The 16506-nt window shown below is 46.8% G+C and overlaps 4 protein-coding genes and 1 long non-coding RNA gene across 7 annotated transcripts; 3 read left to right on the top strand and 2 right to left on the bottom strand.

Moving 5' to 3' along the window:
- The first annotated feature begins 52 nt into the window (after nt 1-52).
- On the top strand, nt 53-4814 carry LOC118513751. 3 transcript variants are annotated; one of them, XM_036059913.1, is made up of 5 exons: nt 53-172; nt 1332-1511; nt 3218-3382; nt 3464-3519; nt 3597-4805. In XM_036059913.1, the coding sequence occupies exons 2-5, from the start codon at nt 1439-1441 to the stop codon at nt 3738-3740; spliced, it is 438 nt and encodes a 145-aa protein (XP_035915806.1). In that variant the 5' UTR covers nt 53-172; nt 1332-1438; the 3' UTR covers nt 3741-4805. The 3 variants fall into 3 exon arrangements, with proteins under 3 accessions (XP_035915806.1, XP_035915804.1, XP_035915805.1); XM_036059911.1 differs by lacking the exon at nt 53-172 and adding an exon at nt 450-593 and having other exon boundaries at nt 3597-4814; XM_036059912.1 differs by lacking the exon at nt 53-172 and adding an exon at nt 522-761.
- Nucleotides 2083-2624, bottom strand: LOC118513752. The gene is made up of 3 exons (XR_004906507.1): nt 2499-2624; nt 2308-2383; nt 2083-2222 (listed from the first exon to the last, which is right to left on the bottom strand). It is a non-coding gene; the product is annotated as an uncharacterized LOC118513752 (long non-coding RNA).
- A 1179-nt stretch (nt 4815-5993) lies between the features above and the next one.
- On the top strand, nt 5994-7531 carry LOC118513741. The gene is made up of 3 exons (XM_036059898.1): nt 5994-6306; nt 6391-6532; nt 6609-7531. Exons 1-3 carry the CDS (start codon nt 6153-6155, stop codon nt 7141-7143), a joined length of 831 nt encoding a protein of 276 aa, XP_035915791.1. The 5' UTR covers nt 5994-6152; the 3' UTR covers nt 7144-7531.
- A 911-nt stretch (nt 7532-8442) lies between these two features.
- LOC118513740 lies at nt 8443-11303 on the top strand. The gene is made up of 3 exons (XM_036059897.1): nt 8443-8601; nt 10757-10936; nt 11012-11303. The coding sequence occupies exons 1-3, from the start codon at nt 8535-8537 to the stop codon at nt 11230-11232; spliced, it is 468 nt and encodes a 155-aa protein (XP_035915790.1). The 5' UTR covers nt 8443-8534; the 3' UTR covers nt 11233-11303.
- A 983-nt stretch (nt 11304-12286) lies between these two features.
- On the bottom strand, nt 12287-13687 carry LOC118510056 (odorant receptor 49b-like). The gene is made up of 4 exons (XM_036051445.1): nt 12990-13687; nt 12841-12909; nt 12434-12782; nt 12287-12363 (listed from the first exon to the last, which is right to left on the bottom strand). Exons 1-4 carry the CDS (start codon nt 13685-13687, stop codon nt 12310-12312), a joined length of 1170 nt encoding a protein of 389 aa, XP_035907338.1. The 3' UTR covers nt 12287-12309.
- Between the last annotated feature and the right edge of the window lie 2819 nt (nt 13688-16506).

Genomic DNA, 16506 nt, shown 5'->3' with positions numbered 1-16506 from the left:
AGCGAGGTGTTTGTGGCCGGTTCGGTTATCACCAACGATTCGCTAACGAGTAAGACAGTGTTGGCCGATCACGGCAGGCAGCAAAATATCTCGCTGTAATAATTATGAACCAGCTTTCTATTAGCGTCCCGTTTGCTAATCTGTCGTAAGGTTTAACCGTGAACAGGCAATCGTAAGTAGAATGGGGGGGTATGAATGTTGATTGAATTATTAGCAGCCGTCATTTGTTTGGATGAAAATTTTGGGCATTTTACTAGGGACAAATGTTAAAAAAAGCCAACCTCAAATAATGTGTAACGTCGCTGTGATAACGAGCAAAGGGGACCTCCTCAACTTCGCAAGCTGAAAATCAAAATGACTCCAACTTCGGAGAGGCCAAGCGCGAGAGCACGGAGAGCAATCGTCTCACCTTGTAAGACGTTCCCGAGTATGGTGGGGAAATGCACTCAATTCTTCCAAACCCTTGGAACCACCCTCCCCGAGAACCGATCGGGTAGTGCGGTAGTGGCCATATTTGCACAGTTCGTCGTTACTCGTGACAGTGTACGGTTGTGCTTTGGCCCTAGTCTCGTGGCAGCGTCGTGCTTCTCAAGGTTCGTGATACCCTTACCAGCTAGACGGGGAACGGGAGACACCGGGTGGGCTACACTTCCGGTCATATATCTGTAGGAATATTGAGGAACCCGTGAATATTCTGACTCTTTTCTCGGACACTTCACTAACGCAGATCGTCCCATCACAACGGTCTTCCTGCAAAATAGGTTTGTGTGGCTTGTGGAACTTTGAGGATTCCTGTGTTCTGCGTGTGGAGGGCGCAAAGGGTGACATTCTTGGTGGTTGTGTAACAATTTCGGTACCAGGTGCCTGGTTCTTTCCTCAACCTCGAGAGGACATTCCGCTGAATACACGTTTGTGTTTGTGTTCGTGTGTGTGTGTCCAGGCATATTACGAAATCGTCAGGGATGCAGTGAGTGAGTGGTGTGACCCATACAATCTGGACTCCTAGCTTGACCCTACCCGTGTGGACTCTGGCGTCTTACGCAATAGAGCAAACAAAATGTTGAACAACACAATAGAACTATCATAGGCAGCTATGGTTTTAAGCGGAGCAAAGGGACAACTCCAGGCAGAAGTTGTGCAACAGTGGTGGCCTCCTACTGTCGTCGGTGTTTTCCTTTTTCCATCTTCCTAGTGGCTTATGCGCATGGTTGGGAAAATCGAAAAAACGAAGGCATTAATCGACCTCAGCATATCCTGTGTTCTCTCGTGCACCTGCGTGTGTGTGTGTTTGAGTGTTTGTGTAAGTGTATTGGTATGCTTTCTTTTGGCAGGTTAACGCCGAAGTAGTTACGCAAGGGAAGCAAGCAGGTTGCAAAAGTCGGTGGCGCCAAAAAGAGAGGAGGTCCAGTCCTTAACCTAGCACCGAGCCAAACGGGAAATGATGATGATGTCCTCGCTGCAGTCCGTGTTTCTCGTCAGTTTATTGGTGATTGCGGTATTCATCCACAAGGGTAAGTTATCACATCTCCGCCTCTTTCTCGCTGGACTCGCACTATGTTCGCCCCCTCCCCTAATCCTGACACAAATTCCGAACGCGAACGCAGTTTTTCGCGTTTGGTAGGGAGCAAATGGTCGTCCCCCCTGATGGTACATTAATCCTTTACGAAAATCGATTTGATCGAAGTGATTTATGTCTTACTGCCGGAGGTCAATCTTGAAGATGTCTCCGACGCCAAATGCCTGCAACGCACGATGCTGACCACAGCTACAGACGGGCGGTTGTGACGCGTGATATTATCCAATTCAGACCTTAATTGAATATTAAGAGAAGCGAAAGAGGAGGGAAAAGAACGGGACCAACGATCGGCCGAGTTCCGTGATTCACACGAGGTCAGTTCATCTACGGGTGGAGGAGACAGCTTGGTTCCTTGTTCTCTGGCGGTTGTTTAGCACCACCAGAGAAGAGAGCTTCTCGAATATGAGAGCCAGAGTACCATGCGGGTGACTCGTGCGATGGGTCCTCAAAACGGAGGCACATCGGTGGCAGGTCTCGGTGCGATATTCTAACCTTTGGGCAATGCAGCTGTCCAAATCGGGGAAAATAGTGTGCCGATTATGTAAGTCTGTAGGTCTGTAGTACGGGCTGTGGTTGTATGTGTTGGAGCGGTTTGGCTGGAGGTGATTCGCGTATCCTGGATCCCAATGCTCCTTGGATCGATATTCTGCAAACGTCAAACATATGACAGGGGGGTGTGTGTGTGTGTGTCGCGATATACCTCCGACGGTAACTAGATCGATGAAAATTACAGAATCATTGTCCAACGGCGAACAGAACAGCGCACCGAATTCTCTCTCCCCTTGTTTTTGGGGAAGTCAAGGTCATCTGGAAGAAGTCGTCTAGAATTCCCATGTCCCAGGAAACATGGTCACGTACAATTAGCACCCGTTTAGTATTGAGAAAAAAAAAACAAGTTGATTAGATTAACGCTGTTAGGTACCAATTAAAAACTCTGCTCCAAACTTCCAGACCCATTAGTTCTTGGTTCTCCAAAGCTAAGAAACACTTCTCGTGCGTCACGGTGTTACGACGACACGGGCCGAGGCAAATAATCAGCAACACTCTGAAGTGCTGCACCGTAATGTACGAATAATGTTAACCAACAAAACCTGTACGCGGGGAAGAGAAAACTGCACACACACAATTTTATCTTGAAGCACGTGTTGTTGACCGTCAATCGCGGAGTGTACACGTTGGGGGATTCCACGCGAATGTCTCTTCTACCCGTCCGGGGGTGCTAAATTTATGCACCCCGGCATCCATGAAGTCGTTAATTGTATTCCCTCTTTCGAAACAAAGTGATTTGCTGTGGATGAAGTAATTCTGAAGCTGGCATGAAAACAAGATTAGACTCCCTGAGCATCATGACCTCACACTAGCCGGATCACTGGTATAGTAAGGAGGTTATGTCCGAATGTAGCCTTACATACGCCTCACTTGGGTCTGATTGCTGGTTTTCTTCTCGAATCTGTCCTCCGATTTGAATGCTGTTCATGCATGGAATTTGTAAACATTAAACCTCCCCGAGACTGATAAGACGCGGGCAGCAGCATCATCATCAGCAGTAGCAGTAGCTGAACCGAAAAGTAACCCAAGCTAACTGATGCGCATTGGTAATTCATCTCTCTCTCTCTCTTTCTCTCGGTTTCGTTCTACCAGGTGATGCTATCCGTTGCTTCGAGTGCAACAGTGCGGAGGATTTGACCTGCTCGCACGACAACCCACCGGACACGATGTCGGTCGACTGTAACGATCACAAGGACGGCAACAAGTACACCTTCTGCCGGAAGATCGTCCAGATCATCGAGTTCCCGGTGAACAATCGTAAGTGCCGATACCGGACGCTATTCTTCGCACGGTGTGTCCTTTAATGCGCTACCTCTTGTTCTTCTCCCCTCCCAACAGTTCCTCCAGATAACCGAGTGATCCGTGGATGCGGTTGGGATGAGTCCTCGTACAAGGTACGTTATTCGGCTGTGCTTGAACGGTGGTAGTAGGGCAGCTCTCATCCGCACACTGCTGTGCTTCTTTCTTGTAGGGCAAATGCTACCAGCGTTCCGGATTCGGTGGACGTCAGGAGGTGTGCGCTTGCTACGACGACAATTGCAACGGTGCATCCACACTGTCCGTCACCTTCGGTGTCCTGCTGTTCGGTGCAGTCGCTTTCCTGATTCGTGCTTAATCCAATCAACGGTTCCACATTCCGGCACATATCCATCGCGCCGATATGCTTCTACCACCACACTAGTGTGTGTGTGTGTGGAGCAGATGCTAGTTTTCTGTTTATCTAATTTACCTCCCGCTCGGAGGAGTCGGGGAGGCGTTCGTTCTCTTCGCCATTTCTATATCGAGATAGCACCATATATTGTTCGGTGGAAATGGTCTTCATGCTCGAGGGAAGAACCACTCAACAGGTTATACGGTTTAGCTTTAAGTTGCTGTTAATCTTTCGAGGAACATTCCAATATCTTGCACCTCAGACTACTGCTGGGGGATTGTGCCCTAACTCTAATCCCAGGGCCCTTTATTTTCTTTAGGCAATTTTTGATACACACAACACACACACACCTTACAATCTCGACGAGGTATGACCGTTTTTGTAAAGAAACCAATTTCTACGTTACGCTATTTTAAGACAGAACCAGCAGCCAAGGAGGAGCTGGTCGGTTGGTTAAAAACAACGTGATGGCCGCGTGTTCAATAAATCAGAGTTAGAGTTTAGATGATTTCCGTTATAAATGAAAAGAGAAACTAACACAAACACCCGAACAACAGCAAGCTTACACAAACCAATTCAAGATCAGAAGCAGTACAGAAGGAACACTTTAAAATTAAAGCAGAAGTAGTAGAACAACAAAAAAAAACCGCCCGGCAAATGCCATCGCAGCAAAGGCTCTAGGAAAGTCGGTTATAGCTAAATAGGAGGAGGACGAAAAATAAAACAAACACTAAAAGCTGCCATAATCGCTTCGTCGCCATGCGCGTGCAGTGTTGCAGTAGTGCTCCCGTCTTTGGTTCGACGACGCGGTTTCGCATTCTGCCGTGAAGGGATCTACAGCGCCGGATACGGATTCGGCGGTGGTGCCTACAGCGCGTCATTTTAACCTACCAACAATACAATCGGAAACGGGGCGGTGTTGTGCAGAGGCGCCAACAAAAAAATAAAATAAAATACTGCAGTAAGAGCGAGCGATTTTCGGAGATACACATGAAGTTCAATAAAATAGACGAGAGATAAAAAAAAGAAGAAAAATGATTTTCCGCTTTTTTGTTAATCGGTGGAAGAATGTTTGAATGCAGTTGCGATGGACAGGAACGATCGTAGTAGGTGAGTGCGCATCGAAAGTCGTCGTTGCGAACGACCCCACCCTCCGCTAACACTGGCCCAATAGCAGCGAACACACAAAGTAGGCGTTTAGTAACTCTCGGTAGTGTATAGGGAAAATGAGCAATAATTTAAGTTGTGTTAGGCGCGCTTCGATTGGGGTGGGTGCATCGTTGTTATGTATTTGACGGGCGGGAAAAAGGAATCAATGTAACACAATGTGCGCATCACCGGAAATAGATCCAACTAATGCTAGTAGCCAACCGCCATGTTTAATTCACTAGACATTTCACACCGAGACACCGAGCCATGATGCATGATAGCAATTCCACACAAACACACACACACACCTATAATAACCCTAGCTGAAATCGGCACTACAGAATGCGCGCTACTCATAAGCGGGGCGTCACGTTTTCTAACATCAACGAAAAACAACACACCTTTTGCTACTGTTAAAATCCGAGATGTGAAATAAATTAATTACCTAACCAACTCCGAAATCGTACTGCTTGTCGTGCTCAAATTGCAACGTCTCGGCTTTTCCAATACGGATTCTAAATCGGGTGCCATAAGGGATCCAATTTAACTGCGGAAGCGTCACTGGAGCCTTCGATTGGGCTCCATTGAAGGCGGCCTGAAACGCTCCATCTTTTGGAGTCCATGGTGGCCTTGCTGCACGGTAACCAGCGTTGTCCAAAGATCTTGTTCACCGTATGGACGGATGATCGGAGCATTTTGTGCAAAATGCGGAATATTAAAACACCATCATACGGCACAGTCGGCAAAATTGGGATTGGGTAGTTGTCAGGCAGAAGGTTCCTGGCGATCTTCAACTTCTCCACTTAGTGCTAGCACTCATATAGTACGAGCAAAACTTCACGAGTAATTCTTGATTATTTTTGTCCACATATGCTGCAAACTAGTTGCTACCGTTCTTAACAAAAATCTTCTCCCTTACTAAAAACTATTTTTAAGAACAATTTTGTCCAAATTTCATACCCAACGAACGCGAACGGAATTCCAAATTGAATTCAATTTGAATCTTATCGTAGCAAGGTACACATATACACGTTCAAGCTTGAAAACGATAAGTTCGGCCCAGCGCACATCCTTTCTCTACACATCTTGGTCAGGGCAGCTCGCAGCTGTCAACTGTTGCGCTCGCAGGCGCTTTGTTTGTTATTTTGTTTAAAATTTTAACAACCTCAAAACGGGACGAGGACGCATTTTCCAACCGCAGCAACGATTACCAAGTACCAGAAAACCATGACCAAAGTTATTGCAAAGCCTAACCGCTTAGATCTGAAGATAATAATGGCTGCGAAGAAGGCACTCGCACAGAGCCACCAAAATTTGCCCCATAGCTCAAAGGTAACGACTATACCCTGGACTAGAATAGCCAAACAAATTGGCGAATCAGGTAAGCGCGCGCTTTAGAGGGTAGGAGTAGCAACTCGTGGCTCGTGGTTAACAAGTACGTTCTCGTGTCCATTGCACGGTACAGCTCTCCGTTGCCGGTCTCGCTGGAAAACCCTGCGGAATACGTTCCGACGACACGCCAGCCGAAAGGGCACGGGAGAAATCAAATCGGATTGGCCCTATTACGAGCATATGCTGTTTCTGCACAATTACCTTTCCACCGCTGGGTAAGTTAGCTATTCCGGATGCTCGTGACCGGTTTTGACAGACCGTTTTCGGTTGCTTGATGCTTTCCATTCTAAGTTCTTCGACCACATCCAATACATCGGTGAAAGAGCGAGATGAAGAATCGCCACAGCAAACAGCGGACGAGGAGATGGAAGAAACGGAAGAGCTGTCCGAGCCCGAACCGGCAGAGGAACCGCACGTAATGCCACAAGTGCCTGCACCGATTGTCCGCTCGATATCGGTCGAATCGATAACGAAGGAAGAGCCACAAATTGTGCGGATGGACAAGGTACGCTACGTACCGGAAACAAATGCCACCACGGCGGTGGTGGACCCATTCGTACCGACTGCCAATCTTCCATCGCCGGCTTTGTATGGCAGACCGGCCGCGACAAACGAGGGAACCGGGCCGGAAGAGTACGAAGAACCACCGCTATCCTGGCGCACGATCGACACGGACGAACAGTTTCTGCTGAGCTGTCTAACAGCGATGAAGCGACTGTCGCGACGGCGTAACGCGTTGGTGCGGCTGCAAATTCAACAGCTCATGTACGAGGCCGAGTTTGCCGATGAGGATGAGGCCAGAAATGCGTCGTACAACAATCGTTAACGAAACTCACTAGCGACGTAAGTATTGGACGATAGCGCCCTGTGCATGTGGTGCAAATACCAAAAAAACTATTTGAAGGGAGGACAGATTTGGAAGATTTGGATTTAGAGCAGGGTTGTACCAGTCGCCAACTATGAGTGCCATTCGAGTGTGTCAGGTGTGTGCACGTTATCACGCAGGTATTCGAGAGCGGTAGATAATGAAAAGCACGTTAAAAATCACCTTCGTCATCGACGACACCATAATTAGCGTCTTCTCGACGACGTTCAACACAGGGCGAACAGATACAGAATGTTGACGACAGGTTTGAGAAGTAGTAATTTTAAGTACAATTGTTTCAAATTTTGTAAGTGTTTTACGTACAATAAATCTTCATGGTAAAGCTACATCTCACGAGTGCTACAGGATCTTGAGCTGATGCAAGTGCGACTACGGGAGCCACATGGACAGGTATTATAATGTCGAAGTCACGAACTCATCGGTCCCGGTTGGTCAAACTGGCCAACTGGTGAAATGGCATTAAGTCTCACTATCATGCATCGGATGCTCCCTGCAACAGGACCTTCCCGAGGACTCTTCTGCAGACTTGAGTCTAGTCTTCCAGTACTGGGGTTCCGGGAGGACGTGGTCTGTTAGGTGATGAGAAGCTCCCGGGGACCGATCGCCCAGTGCAAAACTCATGCTACAGATTTCGTCGATCGTGTCTACTATAAGCTCCACAAACTCAGTCGATCCAGACGAAATCGTAAAGGGAGAAGAGCACAGAGAGCTCAGGATTGAGTTTCCTGCAAGCGAATTGGTATCGTTACGTGTGTGTAAAATACACAACTCATTTAATGACACTCCACCACACTCGTTCCACCATAGGTAATATTAGAAGCAACCGTGAAACAACCAGAACGCAACGATCTCCCATTACAAAGCAGGGCACCGTAACGGAACGACTCCCATTGGCAGCTAGCTAGGCTGCAACAGTTCGGGTTGAGCTGGATTTAAACTAGAAAAGACGCTAGACATAGTTCAGCACTTCATGACGTCTAGCTACAGGCGAGCCAAGATTACCTACTTCTCCTCCTTTCTGACCACCCCCAAAAAGGGTCTTGGACAACATGAACATTGTTAAGATCCACCATCCACTCACCGAAAATCCAAACAAATTCACATATGTCTCCAAATCCATATTAGCACCACAGTTTTTGTCTATGCCCCACCACGCTCAGTGTGCCATCCGGAGATGTATCCGGAGTGGTGGGGATCGACTTGAGAACTTTTGATTGATTTTCGACATAAGTTCACCGATCGTCCGGTCTGCTCCGATCAGTTGTCCGGTGTGAGCTGTTCGGAGCTGGGTGCCTGCAGGCCATCTCGCAGTAGTCTTTCTTCCAACCAAAATGGCTTCTACTGATCGGCTGGGATTTACTGTGTTCGTGGTGCTTGCTGTACTTGGGACGAATTCTGGTAAGTGCAAGGGTGGACACGAGAAGCGTGACGAGTTTTAAGGGAAGATAGGACCTGCTAGCTCTCCACCTGACAAGGCCACCCCGTTTGACAAGGTCGTTCTATCAAAACCCCCGAATCAGCTAACACGATCACATTCCAACGCAAATTCCCCAACCAGGGGGGCGCACCTTCCTCCCGGTGTGAATAATTAATACTTTTACCCCACTTTTACGGAGACCATTTTGTCACGCCGGTTTCGCGTTATCCGCGCGGAATCAACACACCGGATCCCTCCACCGGGGGTTGTGATTGATGAGTGGTCGTCGCTGTTGAGGGAGGGCTGGTGCAACAGACACAGGGCCGGCATGACATGCTGTCAACAGTTCCCGGAAGAACAGCCCACACACACACACACAAAAAACACCCTGGTAGTGTCCGAAGTGAAGATTGGCCGTGGACTGATAAGAGTGTGACATTGCATTAACACCGTGTACACATCGCTCGTTAAAATGCGGTTCGTGTGAGTGCGTGTTTCTACAACCATTTTTTTTTCTCGTTGGCTCTCTGGACCCGGGCCCCTGTCACCGTAATCGACACCCGGTGCAGGAATGGTTCTGTGTTTACTCGTTCGGAAATTCATCATGATTGGAAAAATGTTTGCCACTTACTACGAGGCTCAATGAACGTAAGGGGCCTGTCCACTTCGTTAGCGGGCTGTCCAGTGGGAGTTACCACGTGTCGTGTCGTTCGTATTAATAATTCATGATTTCAGTGTTTTCATTCCGGGGACCGATGCCTGGATAAACAGTCAGCAGCGTTATCGAGTAAATTGGCCACATCACTCTGAGGAGAGCGCGTGGCAAGCGATTGATTATCCTCCAACTGTTGGTAAAAAAAGAAGAAAGAAGCGATAAAGTATCGATTAGTGTAAAGCCGTTCTGCTTTATGTTTTATTGCGAAATACGAGGTGACCTTTTGCATATATGTTGCGCAAGTTGCGCCCACCGCCATGCAGAATTCGATTAGACTTGGTTCGACGGTGATCGACGCCATTGGCAGGGAGCAGTTGTTCTCGGTAATGAAATTTTCACTGCTCCATCACGCATTAATGATCAAATGAGCAATAGCTTTTATGCGGCCTGGAGAACCTTCCCCAAGGGTCACGGTTTACGCAAGGAACTCAACAGCTCTCAGCAGGTGGATTAGCCTCGGTGTACCTCGCACCACACGTTCTAACTGCGTGTTTTACCCGTACCATGCTCAATGAATTGGAAATTATTTATCACTCTCCTGCCTCCTGGGTATTACCGATACTACACCATTGGGAATTACCTTACCGAAAAAAAGAAAATGCCGGGAGAGTTCTTTTTTCAAGGGGAAATAAAAGTAAACCGTGACATTGGGGCTAATTGTTGGGCACGAACGGTGAATGTGCGTCACTCTTTATGGTACGCAGCTTACGGGGTGATTATTTTGCACGTTATAATTATGGGCATGGGAGGGCTTTTTGTGTTTTGTTTGGAAACTATTTACGATGTTCAGTCACAGTGGGTGTGGATAGGTTCAGGCTGTGTGACCACCGAGAAAGGTCACACAGTTTTCTACATGTAGCGATTAGATTTGGTGGTTACTTGTTCGATGCTAATCCTACAGCCGCCTGCTCATGGTCAAGGGCTGACGATTTCCAATCCAATATCCTGCGATTCTGACCACATCGCAAAGAGGTCAATTCGAAGCTCGCGGTAACCTTTCAAGGGTATCTCATAGGCTCATAGGTGAGCTCTCCGACTGTTCCGGACTCCCAACATTATTTGTAGAGCTTGACCTGAAACAGCTTAGGCTTGGGTGTCCTAAGACATTGAAGATGCTTAGAACTTAGATAATGAAGTCTTCCTCCTAAGGCGAAGAAGCTGATCGTTTGGCTTCATTCTCATAGCGTTATCAGCCTACCGAACTACTAGAAGAGCTTCACAAGAGAGATCACTGGAACACTGGAGAGCATGGATGACCTCGTCGATTTGGAGCAGGATCCATACTCAAGAACCACATGTGATCTCTAGGTTTATAAAGGCTCTGTACAGTCTAAGCATGGCCAACTCGCACCATGATGGCATGAAAGCCGATCAAGAGCACCTGTCCAACTATTACACCGTTTCTCACTCCCATTTTCCAGTCGGTGCACTGCGTTGCTACACCTGCAACTCGTACGATAACTCGGAATGCTTTGCACCACCGAAACGCTTTACCGAGCAAGATCTGCAGAACAACGATACCGTGCCGGCCCGGCTACTGGTCGAGTGTCCACCGGATGAGAAGGGACGCGAACCGTTCTGCCGAAAGGTGGACGTACTTGGTGAGTATGAAGCGTCCCAGCAATGCCGCGAAGCGCTCGTACGATCCTCGGTTTTGTTTGTGTGTTTGGTTGCAGTGATCGGTGGAAGCGTACCGGACCATACGCGGGTGACACGCGAGTGTGGTTACGAACGGGCTCGGCGACCCTGCTACAGCGTCATCAACGGCGGTCACGAGGAACTGGTGTGCCAGTGCTTTACCGATGGCTGCAACGGTGGATCACAGATCACCGTGTCGCGGGTGCTCGGTGCGCTAATGTCGCTTGCTGGACTATTGCTAGGATGCAAGCCGCTTTGAAGAAGGGGAAAAGAAAACTCTGCTTGATGGAATAAATTTGCACCCCACATACATCACCAAGGCGCCCAAAACTACAATGCCCGAATCGTGTGTACGAAAGAAAGAAAAAAGGACGACTCATCAGCAATTCAAATCGTGCCATTCGACGGTACCGACCGGTTCGTTGGCTTCACGAGTTCGCGATTTCCACCGTTTGTTTGTGCAGAGTAATGGAATCGATTCATCGCGGGGCTACAAACCCCCCTCCCACGTGGTAAGTAAAATTTAATGGCAGCAAGTGCTCGGCTCGATACCAGATGGCAATGCCTAAGGATATTCCCTCACAGGGAAAGAGAGAGAGAGAGAGAGAAAACCCATCCCACAAGCACGCTCCGTACCGATTAGCATCATCTTGGGTACGATTTATTTATTTTTGCAAGAGGAAACGGTCTACCACGACACCACCACCGGGAGACAAATTACCTCCTCCTCTTGATGATTGAAATTGAAAAATGGTGAAACATATATTTCGCACAAAACACGACTTTATGGTAAATGAAGGCAAAATAGTCTAAATAGACGACACTCACAAGAAAACCCATCCCGGGGGACGGTTTGTTGGGCGATGAATGCTTCTGGCGTGACGTCAGAGCGTGCAGCGTGCGTGTGGTTAGTGTGTTTGGTGGTGACGAATTTTAACGACCGTATGTCAATGGAGTCCAAATTGGATAGACTTCTGTTTTGTCTCTACGCCACCGTACGTCACGCACCAAGCACTCATTATCACGTCTTTCAGGTTTCTAACCTTGGGCAGAGACTGCCGAAGACTTGCCGAAAGCTTGCCGACTTGCCGGCCCAAGTAGTTTAAATCAACGTTTTCTGCCTTGTTGCGCTTGCCTTTCGGGAAGGAAGCCGAAAGTTTTGTGGGCAAGCTTTTCACAGTGGGAAGAAATAATTTCCGGTTGTTATGCAAATGACTTTATTTAAGCGATTTCGGGAGCGAGAGAAGCGCGCTTTGCCGGGGGCGAAACTTTCAGCCTTGTCGGTATGATGGTGTTGATGGTGTGAGGAGCAGTGAAGATGTGAACGGTCGGCGTACTAGTTCATCACACGGTGTAGGAACGCGTTACAGCGATAGGCAGTTTTCATGACCTAAGCGCAAAAAGGAGGCAAATTATTTGTTAAAGGCTTCGTTGGGCATTGGACAGTGGATAATCCTTACCACCGTAAAGAGAGCAAAGGAAAGAAAGCCAAACCCACCAACACTGAAACCATAGTTGCGCTGGGCATTCTGTAGCATAAACAGTATATCCTGCAGATCGCGCCGGTTCCACAGCCGATACCATTGGTTGGTGTACACGGCGGTGCTGAATGCGGTCGATTTGCTTACGACCAGCTCACCACAGTAGCAGAACAGCCACATCTTGTTGACGTTGGTCAGCAGCATGCCGTACGAACCGTTTTTGAGCTTGAGCTGTATGTGAAACAGTGACACACAGATGTGTACGCTCGAGCAGAGCACTTGCATCAGATATATCTCCCGATATATGTAGGAGCACTTTGAAAGAAACCTAACGACATGAGGCTTATGAGTAAGATCGTTCGTGCCCCACTACAATTATGACTTACTTGGAAAGGTTTGTGTGGATAGCATACACCTTCCGTATCAATCTTCGTTGCTCTGGAACGTTATCCGGACTGGAAGCGGACAAGAGTACTAATTAAAGGTGCTAACAAGGTAACGTCATTCCAGTTGCATACATTTAGGCGTATCCTACCTTTGACCAATTTGACGAAGATACACGATCAGCATCTCTAGCTGTGAAGCGGAATAGCAAACAAACAGATAAAATGGACCATCGAGTCCGATAAACAAAAAAGCGACCCAGTTCAGCTGGACGATCTGTAGCACGTAGTTGAGCATATACCAAGGAGCTTTATAGTAGTCGACGAATGGTATCGAGTAGCCCACCGGTAGGGTACGCTCTTGAATGACCCCAGGCAGCGTTGGATAGATTAGCAGCATCGTTGCCGTACCCAGGTAGGAGGCGATCGTGATGAACAGAAGCTTCCTTGCCAGGCGCATATACTTCCCACAGATAGCTCGCTCGATCGGCCCGCGCAGATAGCTCCGATCGGCCAGCACCGTACCGATCATCTGCATGATCTCCTTCCTTCGGTACACCATACCGTTCAGTTTAAGCAACACCTCCAAAGCACTGACAAAGGCCGAAACACTCAGTATTACCGTGTCGAGATCGGTCCGGTAGCGAACTGCGTGCAGCGCAATCGTCACTAGTGAGATGACTATTTCCGATACGAAAAATTGAAACAAAACCGTTGTGATGGGTGACACCAGAAAGTCATCGTCGAAGATGCGGAGCAGAGTTAGTTTAAGGAACCAATGAAACACTTTGTAGATTTGGCTGTAGCTCAGCTCGAGGTATTGCGTATGGGACTTGCGAAAGAAGGACATCGTTAGCGCGGGAAGAGAGTTGAATTTCAAGTGAGCGAGTACCGACCCACGTTCTATCGGAGCACCTTTAAATTGGTGAGGAAAATTGTATTATTTATGCCTCATTATTGGAGGAAATGTAAATGGCCTCGCAATAAGTGTTCTCAGCGCCTGAACATATGCAATCCATTTTCAAGAAAAATTTTGAATGGTCCACAAGGATTAGAGCAGAGACTTGTATTGACGACGGATCATATTGCATACATGCAGGCGCATTCCGCGTAGATACAAGCCTGAGAGAAAGAAGCAGTTATTTAAACTAATAACTCAATTAGAACCATAATGATAAGCTCAATTTAGCTCCAATTTGATGTGAGAGACACCATCAATCGAATCCATCAATTTAATAAGAATCGATTTACAGTAAATATTTATAAAGGTTTGAATAAGTATCAGTAGAAGCATAAATTTAGGCGCAACTTTGGTCGTATCGAAAGTTGTCCGTATTCATCAAAAGTTTTTGAAAAAAATACATGTTTGCCTCTTTTAAGCTGATTGTTTATTTATAAAAAAAATCATTCGCCTCTTGTGATGAAGTACACTAGTTTTGATAACTTTTCCTCCCAAAGACACACCCAACCCCAACCGAATCTCTTATCTTGCCAAGTTAATTTGCTTTCCGAGCCTAGTGTTTTCCCTTTTTTTGTTGTTGCCCCATTGTTCTGCTCTGTCTGACGCGCATATGGGAATTAGTATTTATGGGAAACGACCCAATTTTATGACTTCATTAAAACCGGCGACATTGGCTGCTGGTTGACAGTTTTCGTTTTTTTGACCCATCCGTTCCATGCTCTAGCTGTGCTCTTTCACGCGGACGGACATGAACATAAATTTCTGTCCTGGAAGAAAGTTGCAGAACAGACGCTGAGCACGCTGGGTGCGAATGTAGGGCAGCCAGCCCTTTGGGCGATAAATTTTCATCGTTCACTAGCCGTGCCGTGTGCCGTGTCAGTCAGGATCAGAAGCTTCTGTTCCAGCGATACAGAACGCACTGCTTCAAGTTTCGCCTGCTGGCAAATGGTGTGCAGGAACTAATTTTCCCTACGGATTGAAACTACGTACGTAAGTACAAGTGGAGCTTAATCCTATCTTTTTCTCTCCCGGATAACACCGCATGTGTTGGCATGTGTGCGAGCACATCCAAAGCACGGACTAGCAGGACCCAGCAAATATTTAATCAAACATATAACTCGCTCGATTTATGATGGCAGTGCAGCTGTGGAGAGTGGTAATTGAATTGCGAATCTAGGCGTTCCTTGGGCAAAAAAAAGAAGTGCAGGAACTCACCGATAGGGCAAGCTAGGAATTAGTGTGTCTATTAAACGCACCCGTTGCCAGGTTTTGCTACCGTATATACCACATGCGGATAAAATTCGGAGCAAAGAAGACCGTTCGCGCTGCACAAAGCACGAGCAAATACGGTGTCATATGAAACATATAATTTTAATTAAATTAAAATAGTAAAGGCACTTTACAATTCAGCTCGGCGATCGTTGTTGCTGCTGTTTGCTTAGTACATCCTAGCGGACGAGCCCTTGCACTCGCGCGAACGATATTGAATTTTCCCCTAAACTAACCGTTCGGCGCGGTTCATGTGTACCGAAACTTTTGGGGCAAATTTATTCCTCGAGTTCGGGATGGAGAGAGAGAGAGAGAGCTGAGACTGCATCTGCAAAAAGGCACCAACTTGCCCTAGAAGTTGGTACCCGGGACCCATAACCTAACTTATTGCAACCACCAAAGTGAAGATCAGTGCAAAAGGCGGAGAGGCCAAAAGTTCATTACAGAGTTGCATAATTAAATGGAGGCAAACCCGACCGTCGGAAGCCAAACTTCCAGCGAGCCAACGAATCGAGTTCATTTCCATTTCGGGTCCAGGGTCTAGTGAGTGGGGGAGAAACGCATTTCCCTGTTGCTGGTGGTTTTTTAGTGGCCATACTTCTAAGCTTCTCACGAGTGAGGTCAGCAGACGGACCAACACTTGATTACGCACCGTAAATGCACTTTTTGAACTGTGGCCAACTGGGTGCTTTAACCCCCCCATTGGCTTGCATTCAGCTTAAACTGGTTAAGTAAAATGGCACTTTTGCGTTTGTTCCACTTTTTGCTGCAGTGGAGAGAAAGTGGGAGAAAGCGTGAAAGGAAATGAAATAGAACGATTAGAACGAATAAATTGCATCGTTTTTCATGGTTGAATAGATTCGCATTTTTTTTTTTAAAAACCTCCTTACACGATTCGTCACTTTGTGCACATGGTGGACCTGCTAACAGGAACTGCAATCTCTCAACCGTGGGATGTACAGTGCGTTTCAAATACACACACATAAAAAAAAACAAACATTAAGCTAGGTCACAATCAATGAAAAATGGAAAGTTTTATCACTCACTCGCACTATGGGTTGGCAAAGAACAAAACATCTGCCCTCTAAGTGTATCGTATTGCTGATCTTATTCTTAGTTTGCGTAGAAAATATGATATCCTACAAGGGGGAAAAATGACGTTTCTGAAATAAAATAACTGTGTTTCTATAAGTGATTATCCTTCGAACAATGCATTGGATGTTATCGTAGTTTAATCGTACAAAGTACAGGGCGCCTCCAGCGACATATGTTACGCTGAAGGATAAAACGATAAAATCATTCCATTACCGGCATTTAGTAAAACCATAGCAAAAGATGGAAAAAGCATTAATTTATAATCACAATTTTGCATTCGTTCCAAAATTATAAAATAATTGCGTTGGACAAAAAAATACGAATTTAATCAAATTATTTCTTTC

The sequence above is a fragment of the Anopheles stephensi genome, chromosome 3 (assembly GCF_013141755.1).
Source record: "Anopheles stephensi strain Indian chromosome 3, UCI_ANSTEP_V1.0, whole genome shotgun sequence".
Lineage (NCBI taxonomy): Eukaryota > Metazoa > Arthropoda > Insecta > Diptera > Culicidae > Anopheles > Anopheles stephensi.
This window is presented reverse-complemented; position numbering and strand designations above follow the sequence as displayed.

Coding starts and splice junctions, on each gene's coding strand:
- LOC118513740 (XM_036059897.1), top strand. CDS start 8,535: ATGGCTTCTACTGATCGGCTGGGATTTACTGTGTTCGTGGTGCTTGCT. Junction 8,602..10,756: donor TGTACTTGGGACGAATTCTG/GTAAGTGCAAGG, acceptor CCCATTTTCCAG/TCGGTGCACTGCGTTGCTAC. Junction 10,937..11,011: donor CCGAAAGGTGGACGTACTTG/GTGAGTATGAAG, acceptor GTTTGGTTGCAG/TGATCGGTGGAAGCGTACCG.
- LOC118513741 (XM_036059898.1), top strand. CDS start 6,153: ATGACCAAAGTTATTGCAAAGCCTAACCGCTTAGATCTGAAGATAATA. Junction 6,307..6,390: donor CAAACAAATTGGCGAATCAG/GTAAGCGCGCGC, acceptor TGCACGGTACAG/CTCTCCGTTGCCGGTCTCGC. Junction 6,533..6,608: donor AATTACCTTTCCACCGCTGG/GTAAGTTAGCTA, acceptor TTCCATTCTAAG/TTCTTCGACCACATCCAATA.
- LOC118510056 (XM_036051445.1), bottom strand. CDS start 13,687: ATGTCCTTCTTTCGCAAGTCCCATACGCAATACCTCGAGCTGAGCTAC. Junction 12,910..12,989: donor CTTCGTCAAATTGGTCAAAG/GTAGGATACGCC, acceptor GTCCGCTTCCAG/TCCGGATAACGTTCCAGAGC. Junction 12,783..12,840: donor ATCCACACAAACCTTTCCAA/GTAAGTCATAAT, acceptor TCATGTCGTTAG/GTTTCTTTCAAAGTGCTCCT.
- LOC118513751 (XM_036059911.1), top strand. CDS start 1,439: ATGATGATGATGTCCTCGCTGCAGTCCGTGTTTCTCGTCAGTTTATTG. Junction 3,383..3,463: donor CGAGTTCCCGGTGAACAATC/GTAAGTGCCGAT, acceptor CCCTCCCAACAG/TTCCTCCAGATAACCGAGTG. Junction 3,520..3,596: donor GGGATGAGTCCTCGTACAAG/GTACGTTATTCG, acceptor TCTTTCTTGTAG/GGCAAATGCTACCAGCGTTC.